This window comes from Alternaria ethzedia (genome assembly GCF_023757985.1).
Source record: "Alternaria ethzedia strain BMP 0044 chromosome Unknown scaffold_56, whole genome shotgun sequence".
NCBI lineage: Eukaryota > Fungi > Ascomycota > Dothideomycetes > Pleosporales > Pleosporaceae > Alternaria > Alternaria ethzedia.
In genome coordinates this window covers 8012-28236 of record NW_026056249.1, presented here as the reverse complement: position 1 = coordinate 28236, position 20225 = coordinate 8012, and the positions used below count along the sequence as shown (strand labels likewise).

At 52.8% G+C, this 20225-nt stretch overlaps 7 protein-coding genes across 7 annotated transcripts; 3 read left to right on the top strand and 4 right to left on the bottom strand.

Moving 5' to 3' along the window:
- Positions 1-1565: 1565 nt before the first annotated feature.
- Positions 1566-3587, bottom strand: J4E87_010771 (uncharacterized protein; the record flags this gene model as incomplete). Its single annotated transcript, XM_049382342.1, has 1 exon — positions 1566-3587. The coding sequence occupies one exon, from the start codon at positions 3585-3587 to the stop codon at positions 1566-1568; it is 2022 nt and encodes a 673-aa protein (XP_049227897.1).
- A 559-nt stretch (positions 3588-4146) lies between these two features.
- J4E87_010770 (uncharacterized protein) lies at positions 4147-4545 on the top strand (the record flags this gene model as incomplete). Its single annotated transcript, XM_049382341.1, has 3 exons — positions 4147-4152; positions 4204-4244; positions 4311-4545. 3 exons carry the CDS (start codon positions 4147-4149, stop codon positions 4543-4545), a joined length of 282 nt encoding a protein of 93 aa, XP_049227896.1.
- A 258-nt stretch (positions 4546-4803) lies between these two features.
- J4E87_010769 (uncharacterized protein) lies at positions 4804-8025 on the bottom strand (the record flags this gene model as incomplete). The annotated part of the gene is made up of 1 exon (XM_049382340.1): positions 4804-8025. The coding sequence occupies one exon, from the start codon at positions 8023-8025 to the stop codon at positions 4804-4806; it is 3222 nt and encodes a 1073-aa protein (XP_049227895.1).
- A 3313-nt stretch (positions 8026-11338) lies between these two features.
- J4E87_010768 (uncharacterized protein) lies at positions 11339-12793 on the top strand (the record flags this gene model as incomplete). Its single annotated transcript, XM_049382339.1, has 1 exon — positions 11339-12793. One exon carries the CDS (start codon positions 11339-11341, stop codon positions 12791-12793), a length of 1455 nt encoding a protein of 484 aa, XP_049227894.1.
- A 77-nt stretch (positions 12794-12870) lies between these two features.
- Positions 12871-15446, bottom strand: J4E87_010767 (uncharacterized protein; the record flags this gene model as incomplete). Its single annotated transcript, XM_049382338.1, has 5 exons — positions 12871-12978; positions 13057-13238; positions 13298-13682; positions 14358-15199; positions 15260-15446. The coding sequence occupies 5 exons, from the start codon at positions 15444-15446 to the stop codon at positions 12871-12873; spliced, it is 1704 nt and encodes a 567-aa protein (XP_049227893.1).
- A 1117-nt stretch (positions 15447-16563) lies between these two features.
- On the top strand, positions 16564-18142 carry J4E87_010766 (uncharacterized protein; the record flags this gene model as incomplete). The annotated part of the gene is made up of 2 exons (XM_049382337.1): positions 16564-16988; positions 17038-18142. 2 exons carry the CDS (start codon positions 16564-16566, stop codon positions 18140-18142), a joined length of 1530 nt encoding a protein of 509 aa, XP_049227892.1.
- Positions 18143-18445: 303 nt separating this feature from the next.
- On the bottom strand, positions 18446-19429 carry J4E87_010765 (uncharacterized protein; the record flags this gene model as incomplete). Its single annotated transcript, XM_049382336.1, has 2 exons — positions 18446-18642; positions 18694-19429. The coding sequence occupies 2 exons, from the start codon at positions 19427-19429 to the stop codon at positions 18446-18448; spliced, it is 933 nt and encodes a 310-aa protein (XP_049227891.1).
- Between the last annotated feature and the right edge of the window lie 796 nt (positions 19430-20225).

Below are 20225 nucleotides of genomic sequence, written 5' to 3'. Positions count from 1 at the left end.
AGCGAATATGCAGATGAAAGGGTATGCGTGACTGGGGAATTGAGTGTGGGGTGATTGGGAGATACGACATTCCAGAGGACTACGCTGGCTTGTGCTGCTAGTATTCGTCCTTGGAGGATTGGCAAGGACTTCACGCATGGGAAAGAGTGACTAATCATTTACCAGCTTTGAAATGACACCAGTCGATGTTTCCCAGAGATTTTTGTCACGGTGGCATCTGACTTCTTGGACAGACCTCTTTTTCTCTCGTGCACAAACGCGTTAACGCTCAATACGACGACGGAAGCGGACGAGATGCTATCCTGACACTATCTTATCGTGTCTCAAGTATACTTCAGTACAACAACCCACGCTGCAGGTGATACCTAGGTATACCCGTTGCAAAGCAGCATAGATGCAGGGACTCCCAACAATCACGACTCGTTCTAGCCCAACCCACACCTCAACCTGCGTATCCGGCATCTAACGGCTTCCCTGCAGAAACATCCCTGCGCACCAAGACCTACGCTACGGGGTCGCCTGAACGTTCAAGTGCGATTGGAGTCTCATAGTATTACACAAGAAGTCCCGGCAGACATGCCATCTACCGTATCTGCAACGTTGTGGCGACTGCCAGTCTCGGAAAGCAAATGACTACCTAGGTAAGGAGGAATGTGATATAGGTGCCTATGCATCCACGCAAACACGGAATAAATGTAGCTCTCATGTAGAAGTCTAGACCTCCAAACGCTCTAGACAAATCCCGAGGATAAAGCTACGCGAAAGATGCTACCCAAGTAAGATAAGCGGCTGGAAGCAACGGCTTGCAGAGTCTGGGAAAATTCTTTGCACGACCGATTGGAGATGGAGCAGCGATAGAAAGGCTCCGTAAAGTGTACTAGTCCTCCATCGACCATAGGATGTCCATAGTGCGCCTGTCTAAATTTAGACAAGAATGCAGCGTCGCCCGACACGACTGCCTTTCCTGGTTAGAGCGAAGGCAAGTATATCAAAAGTCCCTAGCCATATGAGCTCTCAATATGGAATAAAGATCAGGAGATTCTCGAATAAGAAAAAAACACGAGAGGAAGGACATCCACGCATCAACGGAAGCAATCCAGATTGGTAGTAACAACGGAACGCAACCGAACGAAAAAAGTGGATTCCGTGCCAACAAGTCTCCTTGCGCAGAGATCCGTTGGTGATGAACAACAGGACCAGCAACTTTGGTGACAGACGTGCTGAAGCGAAAAGGATAAATGAGGCTGCGGATGCAGTTAATCTAAATAAACGAGCTCTCAAACAAAGAAGTCCTCGGCAGAGGAACGGTCTGGTGACACCTCGGGTTTGGAACACGATAAGATTTCTTTGGTAGCAGGTCGTCATTGTGCCAAACTTTGATATGTGGCGGCGGTCTGGTCAGTCGTGTTCGTGTCGGCTTCGCCAGATGGGAGATTTTCATCACAGCTGGACGAGAGCTTGATGGAACGAGATTGTTTGTTTTCATCTGTAAGTGGCGCCATCGTAGGGCTATGGTATATACACTGGTATACATGATAAAATCGTACTGTACACATGATAGCCTTTCAAGGCTCCGGATCCTTCGGTCTCTCTCCAAACTCCCGCTCCAACCATGACGCCCAAACCTCCTTGGGGTCGGCCGTGTTATCCGCGATGTCCTCCGTTGAACCAGCTGCATCATGCGCGTCAGAATCGTCAGGCTCGCCTTGAATGAATGTAGTGTTATCGTCCCCGTCTATGCCTTCTAGCGCATCCTTTACATCCGCGTCTCTTGTGTCCTTGATGTAGGCGGAAGCGGCAATCATGACGTTGTCTGCAACCCAAGCGGGAGCGAGCTGCAGTTTCTTCTTCTTTGCCACATGCTCGTTTCTTGAGGCGAGACCGAGGATCTTTTCGCGATCGAAGCCTTCGGTAGAGATGTCTGCCAGGATCTGGTTGAAGGCGACCGTGTTGCCGGTAATGGAGCACAAGCCTATCATTTGACCGTATGCTTTGGTCATGTCTTCATGATTCACTCTGGCCTTGATGCTGCTAATCTCTCCCCAAATGTATAGGCCCCCTTCCCAGTCCGCGCGGCGGAGACAGTCGTTGAGCATTCTCGTCAGACCTTGAATGTCGAGACCCCAGCCGTCCGTTTTCATCTCGTAGTAGATATCAAGCGCTCGGTCGAACCCTGCGAATCGCATGACACCAGTTATGAGGGAACTAAACACCATGGGTGTTGGGTGGACTTTCTGGTAGACCTTCTTTTCGTCGACCCTCACGAGCCGGCCATGACTGGCTTCGTTGACGTTGACTTTGGGAGTTGCGAGCATAAGCCCGTCGCCTACACCTCTCATCCTGGCGACAAACCTCGAAAAGTCTTCAGGGTTTCCATGCCTCAGGGAGGCGTAGTGATTGAGTATTTCTCGACAGGTAATCTCGTTGGGACGAATTTTGTTGTAGTTGAGGGCGGGTATCACACAATCTATGAGGTTTCGACGCCGCCACTGTCGAAATCCAACCAGCAAAGTGTTGAATGTCTGTAAGTCCGGTGAGGCTGATGAAACGAGGAGGTTGTGACAGATCTTTGCAAGCACGACAGCTTCTTTGCGGTCGTTACCGTGTACGTCGCTTTCAAACAGCTTTTGGATGCTCTGATTCATTTGGATCGTGATAGCGTAAAAGTCTCCATCCACGTCCTGATAATATTCCGGAATTCCTGGATGATCTGGGTGAATTCGAGCTTGGGCAATCACGTCTGGCGGACTATCAACAGGAATCTGATGGAGGTTTTCAAGAGCCTCTAGGATGTTTTGGCGCGCTTGCTCACGCTCCACAGCATTCATGGCTATGACGTCCTGGATCTGCTGTGACAAATTGTCGGAATCCACCTCCCAAGCCTTGTCGAATCTAGGCACGTTGTTTTTGTGCAGTAGTTCGTGTATAAGGAGACCGGTGGAGAGTTCCTGCATGGCCAGCTTCTTCCACGAGTGTCGCCTTTGCAGGGCGTTTACGCGTAGTGCGTCTGGCGCCCACAAGGACTGGGGCGGCAAGTTGTAGCGTATAAGCTCAGGACCGGTATTTGTTGGAAACTCCAGAAGCTGCATACCTGGGAACCTCGAGTCAAAGCGCAGGTCTTCCAGCTCAGCGTAATCGCGAATTTGCGACTGGATTTCTTGATTTTCCAAGATGGGATCCTCATCCAATTCCATGCCTACAATGCGCTCCAATGCGCTCCAGTCGAAGTCGTCCGGCAGATCATCAAAGGTCAAGCCATGGTATCCATGCCCCAAGGTCACGGAATCAGTCGCCGTGTCTATGTTTTTCGCTCCGTCTACCGGCGGCCCGTCACCAGTAGATTGGGCTAGTGACGAAAAGGCCTTCTCCCATTGTGTGTTCCTAGCGGCTTTCGCTCTGGCATCGATGGCCAGCCCCGCAGCGAATATGGTCGTGTATACGAAGGTCGACGTTGGTGTGCCAATTGCCCGAGTGCGACGAAGAGCCGTCTGCCCGCTGCGCCTAGCGAGAGCGCCGGTGTTGGAGACGCATGAGATGCATCTGCAGGTACCCGGGTTCGACGTTGCCCGGGACCAGATGGCTCGCATTGCTACCGGGGCATGCTGCGCGAAGAGTGGAGGGGCGACGAAGGACCGGGTCGCCGGCGGGAGGACGAGGCGGCGCACCGTGGTAGGCGCAATGGTGCTGCTGAGAGTAGGCAGCTACGAGGGTCCAGCTGGAGTATGGCGGCCGAACGAGTGTGACTGGAGGTTGTGATGTCGGGGTTCCGCAATTGTTGTACTCGTCCGATCATTCCAAGAGGGAACAATTTCTTAGCGCGTCCGCTAGTCGCGTCGCTCTACATCGTGGACAGCAGGTAGGCATGGGTGTGGAAGAACAGTCGAGGCAGGTGCATCATTGCTCATGATTGTGACCTGAGTCTAAGACAGGAGAGTACTCTCAGTTATCCTCGATCGCACCTTCCACCATGAACCACCATCTGTTGCGCGGCTTCCCCGCGGTGAAGCGCGGTGACCAATCGGCGCTACCTTTTGCCGATGACTTTCCAAAGCTGCAGGCACGACCGCCATAGCACCACGACTATCACTGCTCTACCCACCAAACTCACGGCTACCCGACAGCAAGCCCTGAGATAGAGTCGCAAACATGGCTGTAAGCTATCCCTCCTGTTCTCCAGTCGCGCGCAAAGCTAACATCCACCAGGCAGTCGCACCTTTCAACCCGCGTCCTTTGCTCCAAAGCTTGTACGTCGCACGCCTTCACCTCTCAAACCACCCTCACCCGCAGAACACGCGCTAACATACGCGCAGAGTCGACAAAGACATCGTCGTCAGGTTAAAGTGGGGTGAGACCGAGTACAAGGGCAGACTCGTCTCGGTGGACCTCTACATGAACATCCAGCTCTCCAACACCGAAGAATTCGTAAACGGCGTCAGCTCCGGCACTCTCGGACAAGTCCTGATAAGGTGTAACAACGTTCTGTGGATCGGAAAGGCCGAAGAGGTGGAACCCAAGGCGACCAAGGATACGGCCATGAGCGGTTGAGACGCCTACGACGGCAGACACACAATGCGCGAGACAAACTGAACGTCGCAATACGAGCGCCCACAAGGAGCGCGCAGAAGCTGTCTGGGCGCAACTCTTACATGCGCTCGCGGCAGGCAGACAGCAGGTGCGCTCCACGTAGTATGCGCACTGAAGATACCAGAGAGCAGATAGGCGCACAATTGGAATGGGTAAAAATCAGGATACCAAGCTTCGATTGTGAGGCGCGACAATGTCATCAACTATTCAAGCTGCCAGCTATTCGATCTCCTCTATGACCATCCTCTTCTTACCCTCCCCAGTAGCAGTCTGAGGCTGGACGTTGAGCCCTCGGAGGTTTCCTTCTAGCCCAAGATCCGGTCCTAGCCTCAGGCCTTCATCTCTAATCTTATACAGCTTCTTCATCCTCATCGTTTCGAGACCCTCCACGACGTTCGCAACATGGTCTCTTACGAGCTCGTCTGCGTCCTCATCCTTGACCCATTTCATCATTCGCTCGACCTCTTCCTGCTGCTTCAAGTTCAGACCCACCGCACTTTCCTGTCCGCTCTCGATCCCCGCGTCAATGGCGCGCAACAAGCCCATTACGACAAGCACAGCCGAGCGACGTAAAAACGCCTTTGACTCCTCTCTTTCCATGGCAAGCACTAACAACACCATCTGCAATGTCGCATCGACAACAGGCTGACGCAGAACGTCCAATCGGTGTTCCATGACAGTAGACAGCACGCTGAGCGCAGAAGCGCGTATACGGACGTCTTCCTCGACACCAGTATCTTCCCATCCACCGACAATTTTCTGCAGCGCTTCATACTCCGCTTGTACCTGCGGATCTGCGCCCTCGGGCTCGAGAACATTGGGTATCGGTCCACCCCAAGCAGCCTCCCCTTCCTCTCGAAGCTTCCGTTCGCTGTCCGCGAGCTCGTTACGTGCCGACAATGTCTGCGTACGTTGACCGCGCCGACTCGCCAACGAAAGACAAGCTTCCGTGATCTGCTTTACGCATCGATGCTGTAGCGTGCTACGCTCACTCGAAACCCAGAAGTGGTCTTCGCCGACAAAGTTGTTCAGTACTTCTCCAACCCGGAGTCTGAAGTCGAGAGCATTTCTCAACTCTCTCTCTTTCTCATCGGTTTGCTTCCCTCGCGCTAGCTTCAGTGATCGCTCATCGATGTCAATGAACGCGTCGACTAGGATGCCGACCACGGGCTTTGGGGCGCGTGAGGCCAAAGTGACGAGGACGGGTATGGCGGCTAAGTGGACGTATGACTCTGGGTCTGCCAGTGAAGCTGACAAAAGCGTGTGCGTGAGTGATGGTACGTCAATAGCCGGAAACGCGGTGGGGTTTTTGAGTAGCTTATGGACCGTATTCAATGCCCAGGTTCGATTGGGCGGATCTGGTGACTGCAGCTCGGCGAAGCAAGTCTTCAAGGTCTTGCGATGTTCGTTCAGTGGGTCGGTTGTTGATTTCTCTGTCGACGAAGGCGTTGCCGGGGTGGGAGCGATAAGGTGCAGAGCTGTAGTGGCAGAATTGCTTATGACAGCTGATGTGGCTGACTGCGACTCCGAAAGGTATGCTAGCGATGGGAGAAGTGCATGCAGAGTCTCGGTGACTGCAGGCGTCTTCTTGAGGACCGAAGATCCAAGTAATGTGTTGAGGATGCTCAATGCGAATGACATCAAGTCTTCGTCTCTGGCCTCGCCCTCTTCACTCTCCTTTGCGATGTCTTGTTTCCGTACAATGTTGTCAAGCATTGCCCTCTTCGATGTACGCAGTCTGTCTGACTTGTCTTTTCGAGTTTTCTGCTCGCTCACGTAGTTCCGAATCAGCTGTGCGACGAGGTCAACGATATGCTGCGGACTTCTGGCAAAGTGCTCCTGGAAACGCTGTGCCAGAGCTTCCGATAACTTCGCATCTACAAGCGCCGAAAGAGGATCGATGTCGGACTCGTCGTCGGTGAGTAACTTAGTGGCAGGTTTCTCCGGTACGAGCCACCGTTTGGTGGCATTCACAAAGATGGACCCAGCTGTGTCGTCGGCGATGTTGGCTTCTGTCAAGAGGGTAATAAGAACAGTGACTCTATTGTCCAGGTCGCTGATGCGTCCGAAGATACCTTCCATCGTTCCTATCCCTCCACTCTTATCTCTTGTGCGAGTGCGAATCTCGACGCCGCCTTGAGATCCTGGCCCGAATGTCCAATCACCATCGCCATCCCAGAAGAGGTTCGTCGCGATATTGTCGATTTGTTTCGTGTCGCAGGCAACGTCCATGTAACGCGAAAGAATGAGACTTGGGAGCATGCTCCATTCTTTGTCTAGAGAGGGTCTATCTTTTGCGTAGTTGAGCAACGCCCAAAGCGGAAGTATGATGGGATGAATGAGACGACGGATCAGTCCGCCATGAGAATACGATGAAAGAATCGTCTTCAGTCTTCTGAGCGCCGTCTTGAGTTCCTCTTCCGACACAACGGTCTGCTCAGACTTCGATGCGCTGACATTCTTTGGGTAGATTGCTTGGAACAAGGGCTTCACAAACGTGTCCCATCCCATGGTTCCCGGTGCGCCGGTCGTCTTCTTACTGAGAATGCCACCAGCAATGATCTGCCCAGCGGCTCGACTGAGCTCTTTGCCCTCGCTACCATCTAGGAGATGCAATAGCTGAGGAGAGATCTTCACGAGCCATTCGTCCTGACTGATCCCGCTCGGTGGTAGAACTAGTAGCTTTGAAGCTTGCGAAACAGCCTCTAGTGGTATTGGTATCTGCGATTGAGAGCCCGATGCGCTCTGAGGTACGTGAGAGTTCTTCGATAAGTAGGACAGCGAAAGAAACTCGATGGTGTGGCGAACGCCTTGGGTCCGGAGGGGTACCAACGAGAGCTCTGAGGATATAACAGGTTTGAGCCAGGTAGGAAGAGGCTGCTGGAGGAACGTAGTCAAGATAGGAAGAAGTCGTGATGTTGGTGTGTCCTTCATGATCTGTTCGTATGTTTTCGAATACCTTGACTTCGCTGTCTCAGACGACGTAGGAGAGTAGGAGAGCTCCGCCACAGCAGAGATGATGTCCGGGAGAACTCTCTGGGATAGAAGTGGTTGTACACCCGAGCCCTTCTGCTCCATAATAGACAGCAAGGCTTCAATGACGGCCCTTAACGCGTCCATATCGTGATTCGGAGGCGTGAAGATTACAGCGGTCAGGACCGACCTTGGTCGTTGGCTGAATGCAACACCAGGAGACAAACGTGGGATTACTGCGAGAATAGTGATGAGATCTACAAGACCGTACACCACACCGGCGAGGGAAGCATCGTAGGGTGCGTTTGGATCTGCGGCTAGGTCTGCAGTGTTTATGGCCTGGAGATGGACGAGCGCTTGTTCGACGAGAGTATCGGTAGGCACGTCGGCACTGTATTTGCGGTCCTTATCGACAAATGGGCCGATGAAGTTGGCTGCCGCGTCCACTGCATCTTCGACCGCTCCCATCGTGCTTAGCGACACCGCGAAGCTGGGCGCAAAGCGCAAAGCGCTGAGCGCGGCTGTGGGTATAGTGGTGGTTGTCTTGCCGGAGCGTGTTGCTCACGATAGATGTGCGTGATCCACCAAGAAGGCTCTATATAGTCCAACGTTGTTCTCTAGATTTCAGAGAATTCGCCATTTATTGTTACGTGAGATGATGCGATGGAAAATGGCAACGGGCAGGCGGAGAAGGATATTGCTGATTTGTCAGAGAAGGATGGGTCTCACGTGCTAGCGTCAATTCGACGCGAGGCAGGCGCAATCTCTTGGCGCGAGGCGACGCGTCTTCGTCCTGCCCCTGCCGACATGAACCCAACAACAACCCCGACGTACCCATCGCCACACGATGTCCATCTCTGTTCAAACGCCACAACTTCTCATCGCGTCTCGATTGGATCCTGAGCCATGTAAGCGTCACCAACATCGTCTGACCATGTCTGTCGCGGCGGGACTGTCGCGCAACGCTCCCTTTGGACACAACTTCTTCTCTCGCTTGCTTGCAAGCACCCCACAGGTCACTTCCCCCACAGTTACCGATGTTTGTCTTCCATTTGGAATGCGGTTCGTCCGCACCTCACGCACTTGCGCAGTCATCACACGCCCGAGCCTCTCAGCATGGTCTCAATGGGTCGTTTGCATGTTGTCTGTGCGCCTTGGTGGAAACACTGGGGTTGTGTGTGAGGAGGGCAGGCTCGGATCTTAACCCTAATCATCTTCCGGTATTCGATGTGCTTGTAACACAACGGATAGTATCGCGGTCATGTCGCCGACCTTCCGACTAGCCCCTGCATATTGGTCTGCTCGCGTGGACCTACTTGCTTGGTGTGCAAAAGGAAGACTCGAGGTACGGGAGCGAGAGCTCAAATTGGGATGACATGTGCCTGTCGGGGTATTAAAGTTCTCACACGAGGACCACGTCGGCATCTCATCTGTACAACAGACTCTGGTCACGAAAGATAGCTCCACGACGAATGCGACGAGGCGAAGAGGAGAGCTCTGAAGTCAGACGCCGGTCGCCTCACTAGAGGATCGACTTTGGGTTTCATCATCGCGCCTAAATCACAGTCTCTTCGATTCCGAGAGCCATACAGGAGCTGCAACACCTGATGCCAACTATCGCCATGTTACCAGCAGACGTCATGCCTACAGCAACGGGACAGAAGAAGAGCGCGGCCTTGACATTGATCGAGCCAGACATACAGACACATCAACTTGTTCGGCTTCAGCTGGCGTGAGATCCACTCGTCGGAAAGGCGAAAGCCTAGCGAGGTCTCGATACGTCGCAGGTTGGTGTTGTCAGCTACGGCGGGCCGTCACGCTCCGGATTTGATGTCTTGACGTTCGAAGCACGAAAAGTCTGCTGTGTCTACATGTGTTGGATCAAGTATGTGGCGTTTGTACTGCATGGCAATCTGTTCGAGCCGGACTCGTGTAGGGCGACGAAGTACCCGTGCATCTCGCCCACAGGGACGAAAGTCCCCATCAGATCTCCAACCTCTTCCTTCATCTACTACGTTACGAAGCCGGTGTCACAGTATTACCACTTGACACCAGTCACTCTAGGGTGATATCTGACCAGTCGCGTTAGTCGTCAACACGTATGTTCAGCATACGTATGAATTGACGAGCGTCTACCCATCCGATCGAGCAGTTCTATCTCTGTTGCGATCGTCAATGCGGCTTTTGAGGATGTCCTTTGTCCGTATCATCATGCCCTTCGTTTCTCAAGAGAGCGGAGCGGAAACAAAGACTAGTCTCAGGAAGTCTTGTCACTACGCACAGAGAGAAGCATCTTGGCTTAACAACCCATGATGATTGTGTCCATTGGCGAGTGTTGCGTGTCTGTTGTGCTGAGATGACTAGGATCTTGTTGTTTACGCAAGCTGGAGCACGGAGACGATGGTCTTGTAGCGATGAGAGGAGCTGCTAGTGTTGGAGTTGCGACTGCCTTGCATGGAAACACCATCACATTGACAAGACCTACAATGACCGATCCATCGCTTCGCGTTCTTTGGCTTGGCCACACGACAAGAGAGCTGAGCATAAGGGCTGGAAATCCGACGACAGCAATTGGTGGACAATGTGAGCCATAACGCAGTGCTTATCGAACCAGAAGATGAAGATGGGACCTCTCAAGAGTGAGGCTCAAGGTCTAGACCTGTCTGTCGACATTTTCTGCGACAAGTTCCTGTGGGCTCTTCATTCTTCCATCCAAACACGCTTCGCGGTCTTGTCACCACCTTTCTTTGCTACAGTCTCTTGGCCTACGCCCTGGATGCATTATCGCTTGGTTAACGACGTCGGTCCTTGAGATGCGATTGGTGTGAAAATGGGAGAGCGTGGTGTGGTGTCATCGTGGGTGGTTCGACGGCTGTCCTTCGGGATGGCCAACTCTTTTTTCGATAAGTCTTCTGTCTTGGGCGGCTAATACTACGCTAATTAATGCAGGTACCGAAATCGGCCCTGGGCTACTCTAATGTTCGTATTGGGGCTTGCAGCTGCAGCGGGTGCACCCCCCAGGTGTGTCAGCCCTTGACCAACCGAGCTCGTACGCATTCAGCCTATACAAACACGCTACAAAAACGAGTCACCAAGACCGCCACATTCCTCACGCGACCCTCCTTACTCCAAATATCGTTCAGCAATATCTGTGAACTTGGAGATCAGACCCCAAATTATCGATCCCGAGCTTCCAAGCGTTGTCATTCTCGTCAGTTTGGGCATATGGTTGGAGCAACAATCCATACTCCATTGCTTGGCTCGAAGCCTCTTCCACATATTGAAGGAGGAGGTGAAGTCTCGGTGTCCACCGTTGCTGGTATGCACCAATAGGGAACCGGTTGAGGACGAATCTTGGGAGAGATTGCCAGGGAATGATTCGAAGACACGCTGCAATACCGCGCACTGGACCTAGTACAATACAACCTTTATTTTCCAATGCCAGACCACTTGTGAGTAAGCGACGGTGCTTACTCTTTCGAGAAGACATTCGCATAGCCGTCTCGACAATGATCGGCTCCTATACGACCTACGCTCAATTGTCGGACAGAAGCAACGTATGATTCGTGCTTGGTTGTGATTGCACGCACATATATCACTCCAGATGCACCCTTCTACACCCTTTCAGAGCCGTATCAGAACACGTCATTGGCAGCTGTGCTGTTGTAACGCTGGGTATAAATCGAGGTGTACATCGTGACAATCTCAGCAGCACCACTTCAGAGTCTCTGATCTTGAGCTCAACATGTTGCATTTTCTCGTCCACCTTCTTTTCGCGTTCATGCTGCCAGCTTTGGCCCGCGGCAATACTTGTTCATCAGTCGCTTCTCTCGGTTACATCACCGTCACATACCCCCTCAACCTGGCCTACATTGAAGAACAAACCCAGTATTGGTCTACTTCGTGCTCTGCTCTCCTCCCATCCTGCATAATCTTCCCAAGGACGGTGGAAGAAGTCTCGACCGTGGTGCGAATCCTTGCCAACACTACTGAACGCTTCGCCGTCAAATCCGGTGGCCACAATCCCAACAATGGATGGAGTAGCGTAGCCGGGGGCCCACTCATTGCTATGGAGCATTTCGATCAAGCCGATCTCGACAGTAGCACAGGTATCGTCGACGTGGGTCCTGGTAACCGGCTCGATGGCATTGCTGCTAAGCTCCAAGGCACAGGCTGGACGTTTGTCGGCGGGCGCATCGGCAACACTGGAGTCGGCGGACTAGTGCTAGGTGGAGGGCTCAGCTACATGTCGACGCAGTACGGATGGGCTGCGTCAAGTGTCCTCGAGTACGAAATTGTCTTTGCCAACGGCACTATCGGCCACATCCGGAACGACAATCACCCTGATGTATTTGTCGCGCTGAAGGGAGGCGGTAACAACTTCGGTATCGTTACGAACTACAAGTTGCAAGCTCACCGACAAGGCGACATCTGGGGTGGCAACCTGGTGTACCTGCGCACGCCGAGTAAAGACGAGCAGCTACTCCAAGCCGTTCGTGACTGGACGGAATACAACGAAGACGAGAAAGCTGCTGTTATAGTCACGGCGGAGCGAGCGAATCTCAACGTAGTCGACTCTTGGATCATTTTCCTGTTCTATGATGGTCCAACGCCTCCAGCCGGGCTATTCGATAACTTTACCGATGTCGATCCCTTACTTGACACGACCCGAACGCGCACCTACGCCGATCTCATGGTCCTAAGTAACTGGGTCGTGATCAAAGGCAACGTCGTGGACATCGCCACAGAAACAATACCCTTGCCTTCCCGCGCCAATGCTGTCGAGGTCATGGAAGGTCTTCACAAGCACTGGCGCGACATTTCTGATACCACGCTACTCGTACCTGGAATCGTAGCATCCATCGCATGGCAGCCATTCCCAAAGAAGATTGCGCAAAAGGCCCGGGAACTAAGCCCTGATCTGATCGATGCTGATGCAGATGTCGATCGCATTATCATCGAGATGAACTATGCTTTCACGCCGCAGTCGTTGTATGAGCAGATGGCTGACACGATGGAAGCGACTTATTCTGGCGTGAGAAACAGGGTCCTGGCATGGCAAGCAGAGGGTAAGCTACCGGAAGCGTATTTGCCAATCTTCATGAACTATGGGTTCTTTCGACAGGATTACTTTGGGAGATTGAGGCCTGAGAGCCGGGCGTTGGCGAAGAGGGTCGCAGATGCAGTGGATCCGGCAGGTCTGTTTAGGTCACGCACTGGGGGCTGGAAGCCATGAGCTTGGAATGATGATGATTGTTTTGAGTCTTTCGCTCAATGTTGGGTGAGGTAATTCCTCTGAGAGCTGCTGCTTCATCACAGATCTGCTGGGGGTCGCGTGATCTTTGTTAGATGATCCCCATTCAACTCTTTCATGAATTTGCCTAGACCTTCGTGACTGTAGTCCTTCTCATTCCACATGTCCTGCCTCGTGTTAGCAACAACCCTTCGAGCTCAATGAGAAGTTGCGCAGACGTGCGCTGTTGAATGGTTTTCGCGTACCTTGTGATACCGCACCTTGCCCTCTTGATCGAGCGTCAGTGTAATCAAGCTGTTGACCTTCTTCGCAATCGGCATAGGTTTTGGAGTGTACTCCTGCTGCAACTTGAAGATGATCTCATCAGGCTTGGAGGAAATAACCTCCGTCTTGATCGTCCGACTGCTCTTCATGAGTTTTGGGATGCCTGTCAGGTGTTAACAAAGCGTGCTTCCTCACCACCGTCTAAGTTTAGGCATTACTCACCATACCACTGCCCAGCAATCTTATACCTTGTATCGCAATAGCTCCATGGGTCATCGTATACCGCCTCTTTGCCATACACCATCATGTCTTCTTCGCTAGCGCTGCCAGAGTACAAGTTGCAGATAGACTGTACAATTCTCTCCCTCGCAGGCTCCAAGTTTATCGAGCTTTCAGGGTGCGGCTCATAGTCAACCCCCGAAGAGCTGTTTTGCGACTCATCGGCGTTGTGGGTTAATGCGACCGGATCGGGTCGCTTCTCGAAGTCGTTCTCGAGGCGTGCCGCGAGTGTGTCCTTTCCGGACTTGCCCGTAATTGGAAGTGTCATATTATCAGCTGAAAAGAAGATTGTGAAGCCGTAGGGATTGTACGAATACTTGAAAAACATCTACTTCTCTTAAAGAATGTGTCTTGACGTCATGGCTAGCTACTTTGGGCTGTGGCTGCGCGATGCGAGACGTCACGAGCCTGTCAATGAAGCCGTGCCACAATCTGAACTCAAGCAGTCATCGTAAGAGCGTGCCAGAGAGGTATTGAACACTTTGAAGAAAGACCGGGCCAATGCCATTGATCAAAAGTATGTGAGAGTCGCCAGAGGTACGGAAAATATATCCTCAGATCGTTTCACATGAGATGCGCAACGCCTGATTTGAGCCTCCTGTCGTCCACAACAATCGTCATGTCCCGAGAACGTTCTTGATATGACCCTTTCGTCTTGAATCTCTCGTGTTGCTGTCCAATACATTCAAAAGGTGGGTAGCATCTTACAAGCTGGAAGAATGAGTCGATGTCGTAGGCGATGCTACGTATACCTCTGGGGCTTGTCTTGGAATACTATCTGCACTGCATTTTGCTCCGAGTACAGTGAAAGTTCAGTACTACGAGAATGGCCCTAACCTTCGATATGGATAGGCCATTTCTCTACAGCTTCATAGAGCATCAGCAGACTGCCCACGAGATATACTGCGGGTGCCCATACCAGAGCCAGTGTACTCTGATACTCGCACCAACCTGTGCTACAATAGCCCAGACAAGCACTCCAGATCCAACCTATGCTACCCACCAGATTTGTCATTCCAACCCACCACCCGACCATGCGCGGCGCGGGCTTCCACCACTGGCGCTGCACTTCAAACAGGTATAGTATCGAAGCGACCAGGAAGCAGATAGCCCCAAGCAGGAAAGAAGGATAGTATAGCCCATAGAGCACACCTTGCGGGAGGTTCTTGTATACACCTGGTAAGGTGAGGAGATTCGTGACCCAGTAGATGGCTGTACCGATGAAGAGGATGAGATTTGCGTTAAAACCGATCTCTCGACGATAGTGAACGCGAACATCCTGCCACGTGGGCCACCATTTCCAGGCTTGCTCAGGCCCTGACTGGGGACGTGCCTCAACCTTGAACGTCTTCGTGTGCAATATTCGATGCTTCATGCGGTCGGGGTTGTGGATATGCGTGCAGTTTCGACGGTCGGGTTGGAAGCCGGAGGGGTTCTCGGTCGCTTTCTCTTCGTCCGAAGACGCGAGTTCGATGTTCTCGTTGTCGGAGTTCAAGCTTTCCTTGAGCGCCCAGCCAAAGCAGTCGCTCTGGTTGGCGTTCACCGCTTCGACTACAAGGAGCATGCCACCCAGCAGAAACAACATTCCACGGAAGAAGGATATCGCGCCGCTGATGGTGCTCGGGTCGGCGGCGAATCGCGTATCTGGATATGCGACTGGAAGCCATTGAAGGACGCCAGACGTGATCGAGCATATCGAGCCGACAGTAAAGACGACGCCAACCCACCACGAAACGTCCCACCAGGCTACGACTGTGATCATGCGCACAAGCGCTCGAAGAAGGCGCGTAGTACGTGCGGTGCGCGAGGGTGCTTGACCGTGACTGAGGAGAAGTATGTGCCGGCCTGGAGAAGAGACTCGTCAGTACAATCTTCGGCTTATATATAATACAGCTGTGTACGTACCCTTTCGATTCTCGCGACTCCACCACTCCCATTCCGTCCCGCTTGCGTGTCCATCTTCGTTGTTGACGGCATAGCGCCGTGAATTGGCATTTTGGAAGTTGAGGACCTTGTGCGAGCTACCGTGAACGTAGTCTAGCTGCTGTGACGAGTCTTGGAGACGGTCTTTGTCATTGCTGGGGGTGGACATGGCTCGAGAATTTCGCGAGAAGAGAAGACCACGATCGGGGTATCCCTGTGTGAGGCCTCATGTCTTTCAAGGTCTATCGTCGCCATAGCTTCTTGCATCATCTTGGGGGTCCCGCGAAACGCGTCCTGAAAGCGGTAAGTCAACCCATCGTTGACAAGATGATGATGCGTGATGTCATGGTGTGGAGAGTTTCGCGTCGATCTTGGCAGGGAAGCTGTCGGCTAGCGTCTGGGGTTTCCACATGTCGCGGCCCCCCCAACTCTCGAGTTAATGACACGACGCAATCGCGATCACTCAGCATCAAAAACGAGCGCGAAAGCCCAGGCGACACCCTCTTTCACTTGTGATGAGTCCTCTCGGTCTGGAGAGTCATCTGTGACCCGGTGCGCGATTGGAACCGCACCTGGGCACGTATGAGCATGTTTCGTGAAACAAACCAAGCTACCGGAGAACACCCATATCAGTAATCGGTCTTACATTCCTAGGAGACAGCGTGCACGAATAAAAGCAATGTCAAGGAGCCGAGTCAGAGGGCTCGGGATAGTGCGATGCGATGTTTCCTGCATCTTACGCGCATGCCCCGTCCTGCATTCGTCGCCCATTAATCCCAAGGTCGTCGTGGAACATCCGCGAACCATGCAGTACTCGCAGTACTTGCACTGTACAGCTAAGGTTCGATGTTTCAAATTCGCACATGCGCTCTGACATGCTCGAGGAAGTCTGGCAAGTTAAATCCTCTCCATGGTGGAAATGCACTCGCAGACGGGTCTCCCATGTTCATCGCGTCTACATGAAGGTGCCACGCGTACGGCAACTCTTGGCTTTTGTGTATAGTCCGCTAATACATCCCGTTGATGAGATTCGTGCACTCAAGCCGATAGAGAGCTGCCAATGGCTTCATTTCGGGCGCATGGCAGGACGGGTGCTTCGGCGCCGAAGCGTAATCATGCAAACAGCTTCACACCAATGGTTTGAACAACGCGGAAGGCGATGGGATAGCTGATTACTGACCAGACATGAGATAGAAGACATGCGCTGTTTTTCTGGATATAAAGCGGGTGTCCTGATAGCCATAGTCCCTACCACCCTCATTATACACAACTATCCACCACACACCATGCTTCGCCCCCATTCCGTCAGGCCTAGTGGTCTACTCGCTCTCATCTCGAATATCGTACTTTTTGGATCCCTCTTACCAGGTGCTGCAGCGCAGGATGATGCCACCAAACTCAAAGACTGCTTAAGTAGCTCCACCATCTTAGCCTCTTTGGCGACCTTTCCTGATGCTACGAACTGGGATACTATTACATCTCCATGGGCCCTGCGATTCAACCCAGAACCAGCCGCGGTTGTTGTTCCGCGCAACCAAGACGAAATTGCTGCTGCGTTGGCGTGCGCCGTAGATGCGGGCGTCAAGGTCTCCCCACTAAATGGAGGACATTCTTATGGAGCTTATGGGCTGGGTGGTGTGGATGGAGCACTTGTGATCAACATGGAACGCTTCACAGAGACCACCTTTGACGAGGCGACTGGTCTGTTCACGTAAGTGATCTCGCAGACCATAGCAAGTAATCTATGCTAATGATCATAGCTACGGTGGTGGGAGCCGAGTTGGGCCAGCTGCGACATGGCTTTGGGAGAACCACGGGCGTCACTTCCCCCACGTCCGAGCTAACTGGGTAGGCCTTTCTGGGTCTTCCATCGGTGGCGGCTTTGGAACTACCAGCCGTTTTCTCGGTATTCCTATGGATAATCTCGACAGCGTCAAAGTGATGCTATACAATGGCACAGTGGTGACTGCTTCCCGCACGGAAAACCCAGACCTGTTCTTCGTTGTTCAAGGCGCAGGCTCCTCTTACGGCATCATCCTGTCTCTGACAACGCGCACTTGGAAACCAGAATTTGACATCGTCACAAACTTCACGATCTCACTTGGTGCTGTCGACCTTGACACAGGCGCCCAAGCCCTGATCGACATCCAGGACTGGGCCATGACTAAAGCACCCGATACCTTCGCTCTTCGATGGCAACTGGCAGGCGAATGGAATGGCAGTGGATACTTCTATGGTAACCCGGACGAGTTTGATGCTCTCTTCGCTGGCCTGGTCGAACGTCTCCCAAACACTACAACAACCAATGTGCAAACGGCGGATTTCTGGGCTATGGAGAACTTTGCCGTTCCACAGATCAACGGGACTACCGACGCCTTCCCTCCGCGCAGCATGTACCTGCAAGCACTGGTTCTGCGCAAAGATCAGCCTTTTACCTTCGAGTCCGCCAAAGCGCTCTATCAGTACACCACACTCGCCTTCAACCGCACTGATCTGACTGAATTTGGCTTCTTGGACTTATGGGGTGGCGTGTCTAGGGATGTTGACGACTCAAAGCAGGCGATGGCTTACTCCAACAACCAGTGGCTCATCCGCTGGGAAGGACGTCTTGCTAACGGCCTAACCCAATGGCCTGCAGACGGCATTGAGTATATGCAAGCTGGTTTCCGACCTTTCCGGGATCAGCTGAAGAAGGAGGGTGTACCACTAAGGGGCTTTGTGAATTACAGAGATACGGAGCTCTCCGTTGATGAATGGAGCGTGAGGCTATACGGGGACAACTTTGAGAAGATGAAGAGGATCAAGTCGAGCCTAGATCCTCAGGGTATCTTCACCACGCATGCGCAGAGTATTCCATCGTCCTGAGTTATGGACAAAAGGGTTATTGAGGGTAGCCTCTGTTGAGTGGTTCATCGGACGCGAAGGCCTGTAACGTCGGTATTTAGCATTTGCATGTGTATAGGCAGTTGACTGTCAACGAAGTCAAGTTCAGGTCATTCACGCTTGAGGGCGATTTGTAAACATCAAGTAAAGAGGTACTGCAACCAGTTCTTGACAACCTTCGATGCGCACAACCGGCCATTCTGATTCATTAAATTTATATTATATACAAAAAGATGCACTGTCTTGAAGACCCCATGTGGTCAACTATCAACAAGCGCTGAGTGTCTAGCAAGTCAGGTCGAAGAACGGCGTGTTGTTCTGGAGGGGCGTAATAGCGAAAGACAGATCAGTTTGGGCGGCGTTGGCATCCTTCAAGGTGTACCAGAACGTGGTACGGCTGCCGAAGAGCGAGCAGCCAACTTCGTCCCAGTAACGCTTGGAATTCTCGAGGGAGGCAACAGCGGAGCCAGAGTTGGGGCCAACTATACATGCGTTAGTATCATAGTCCAGAAGAGTATTGGGGAACGGCTTACTTCGTGGCCATCCGGTCTCGGTAACCCAAACAGGCTTTCCATCAGATACGCTCTCAGTCTGACCAAGACCCGCGAAGAAATTCTCACGTGCCAGGTCGATCGAGTTGGGTCTCGTGGTCTCGAAGTAAGGGAACGAGTTGTGACCAAGCCAGTTCACGCTGCGCGCAACACCGCGGTTCTCGGGCAGAACCCAGGCAGTGAATGTGTCGACATGGCCGATAGGCTTGCCCTCGAGCGCGGTGCCACGGATCCAATCGCGCATCCAACCGATGTAACCCTCGATCTCAGCACCAGTAGCACCAGCGCCAGCATTGTTCTGTACACCTTGCGGGCTGCTGCGGTACAAGTCCTCAGACCCTACACTGATGCCGATGATCTTGTCTGTGAAAGCGGTTCCAAGTTCCCTAGCGCCACGGATCAAGGCGTTGAGTTCGTTCTCGTATGCCGCACGTCCGGCACTGGCCCAAAGACCCACCAGTAGTTGGGTGTCGGTGTCGATGGCTGCTTGGAAGGCAGAGATGGGATCGGCCGCGGTACCGCATTGAACTGAAGTGTAAAGACGTGCTGTGTTGAACCCCGAGGCTCCAGACAGGCTCTTCGCCTCATTGAAGAAGCGAACGAAGTCGTTGTAGCCGCGGCATGATCCGTCTGCGTTGGTGGCACCGTAGTTGAAGCCTTTGCTCTGAGCGACGGCGGTGGTCGCAAGGGCGAGGATAGAAGCAGCTTTAGCCCACATGTTGAGAATTAAGAATAGGGTATTAAGTCTAGTAAAACGAAGGGATACAGGTGCAAAAGCCAGGGATGGAGCAACCTTTTATTCCACTGTAGAGCTGAAGTTTAAAATAGAACGTTTGCCCCTGCGCATCATCGCTGGCTGCATGCCAATCCAGATGACGTGGATGAGGCTCGTACTTTTCTTTGCCAAGCGTTGTTGAATGGCGATCTGCCGAGCGCCATGCTGGGCGAAAAGCTCTTTCGAGAAGTCTCCCTGTAGACGGTTGCGCGAGGCCTCATCTACACATGTCACAAGCAAACAAATGACTGTGTGCGACGCAAGCTGCTGTGCGTTTGCGCCAAAGAAAATGGGCAAACCTGGGGAAAGTCGCCAGGACGACAGCTAGTTCTCGTGATGATGCAGCCCTCGGAGGCGACCGTCGACATGTGCCATGCGCATTAGCACGAATACGATCGATATCCCGGGCAGCCGAATCGGATTTGCGCTGGTCTCGAACGCGCGGTGTGGTGAGGATGCGGTCAAGTCGCAGCTGCCCAGACGGAAGATGTGGGGTAGGGAATCATAGCGGCGCGAGGGTGCGGACCAAGTTGCATTGCGGACAATTTCCCGCCGGGACAGCCTCGCTGCCCTTCGCCCTTCGACATTCTTTACTAGTCGTGGCTCTAACGAATTATCGCTGTGCGACGAAGTTTGCCAACTGTCATTCACGCAGTCTCGGAATAAAGGCTGCGGGACAGAACTTGGATCATACCTAGGTACATGCAAGAACGCTGACCTGAGGCGGTGCGGTGGCTCA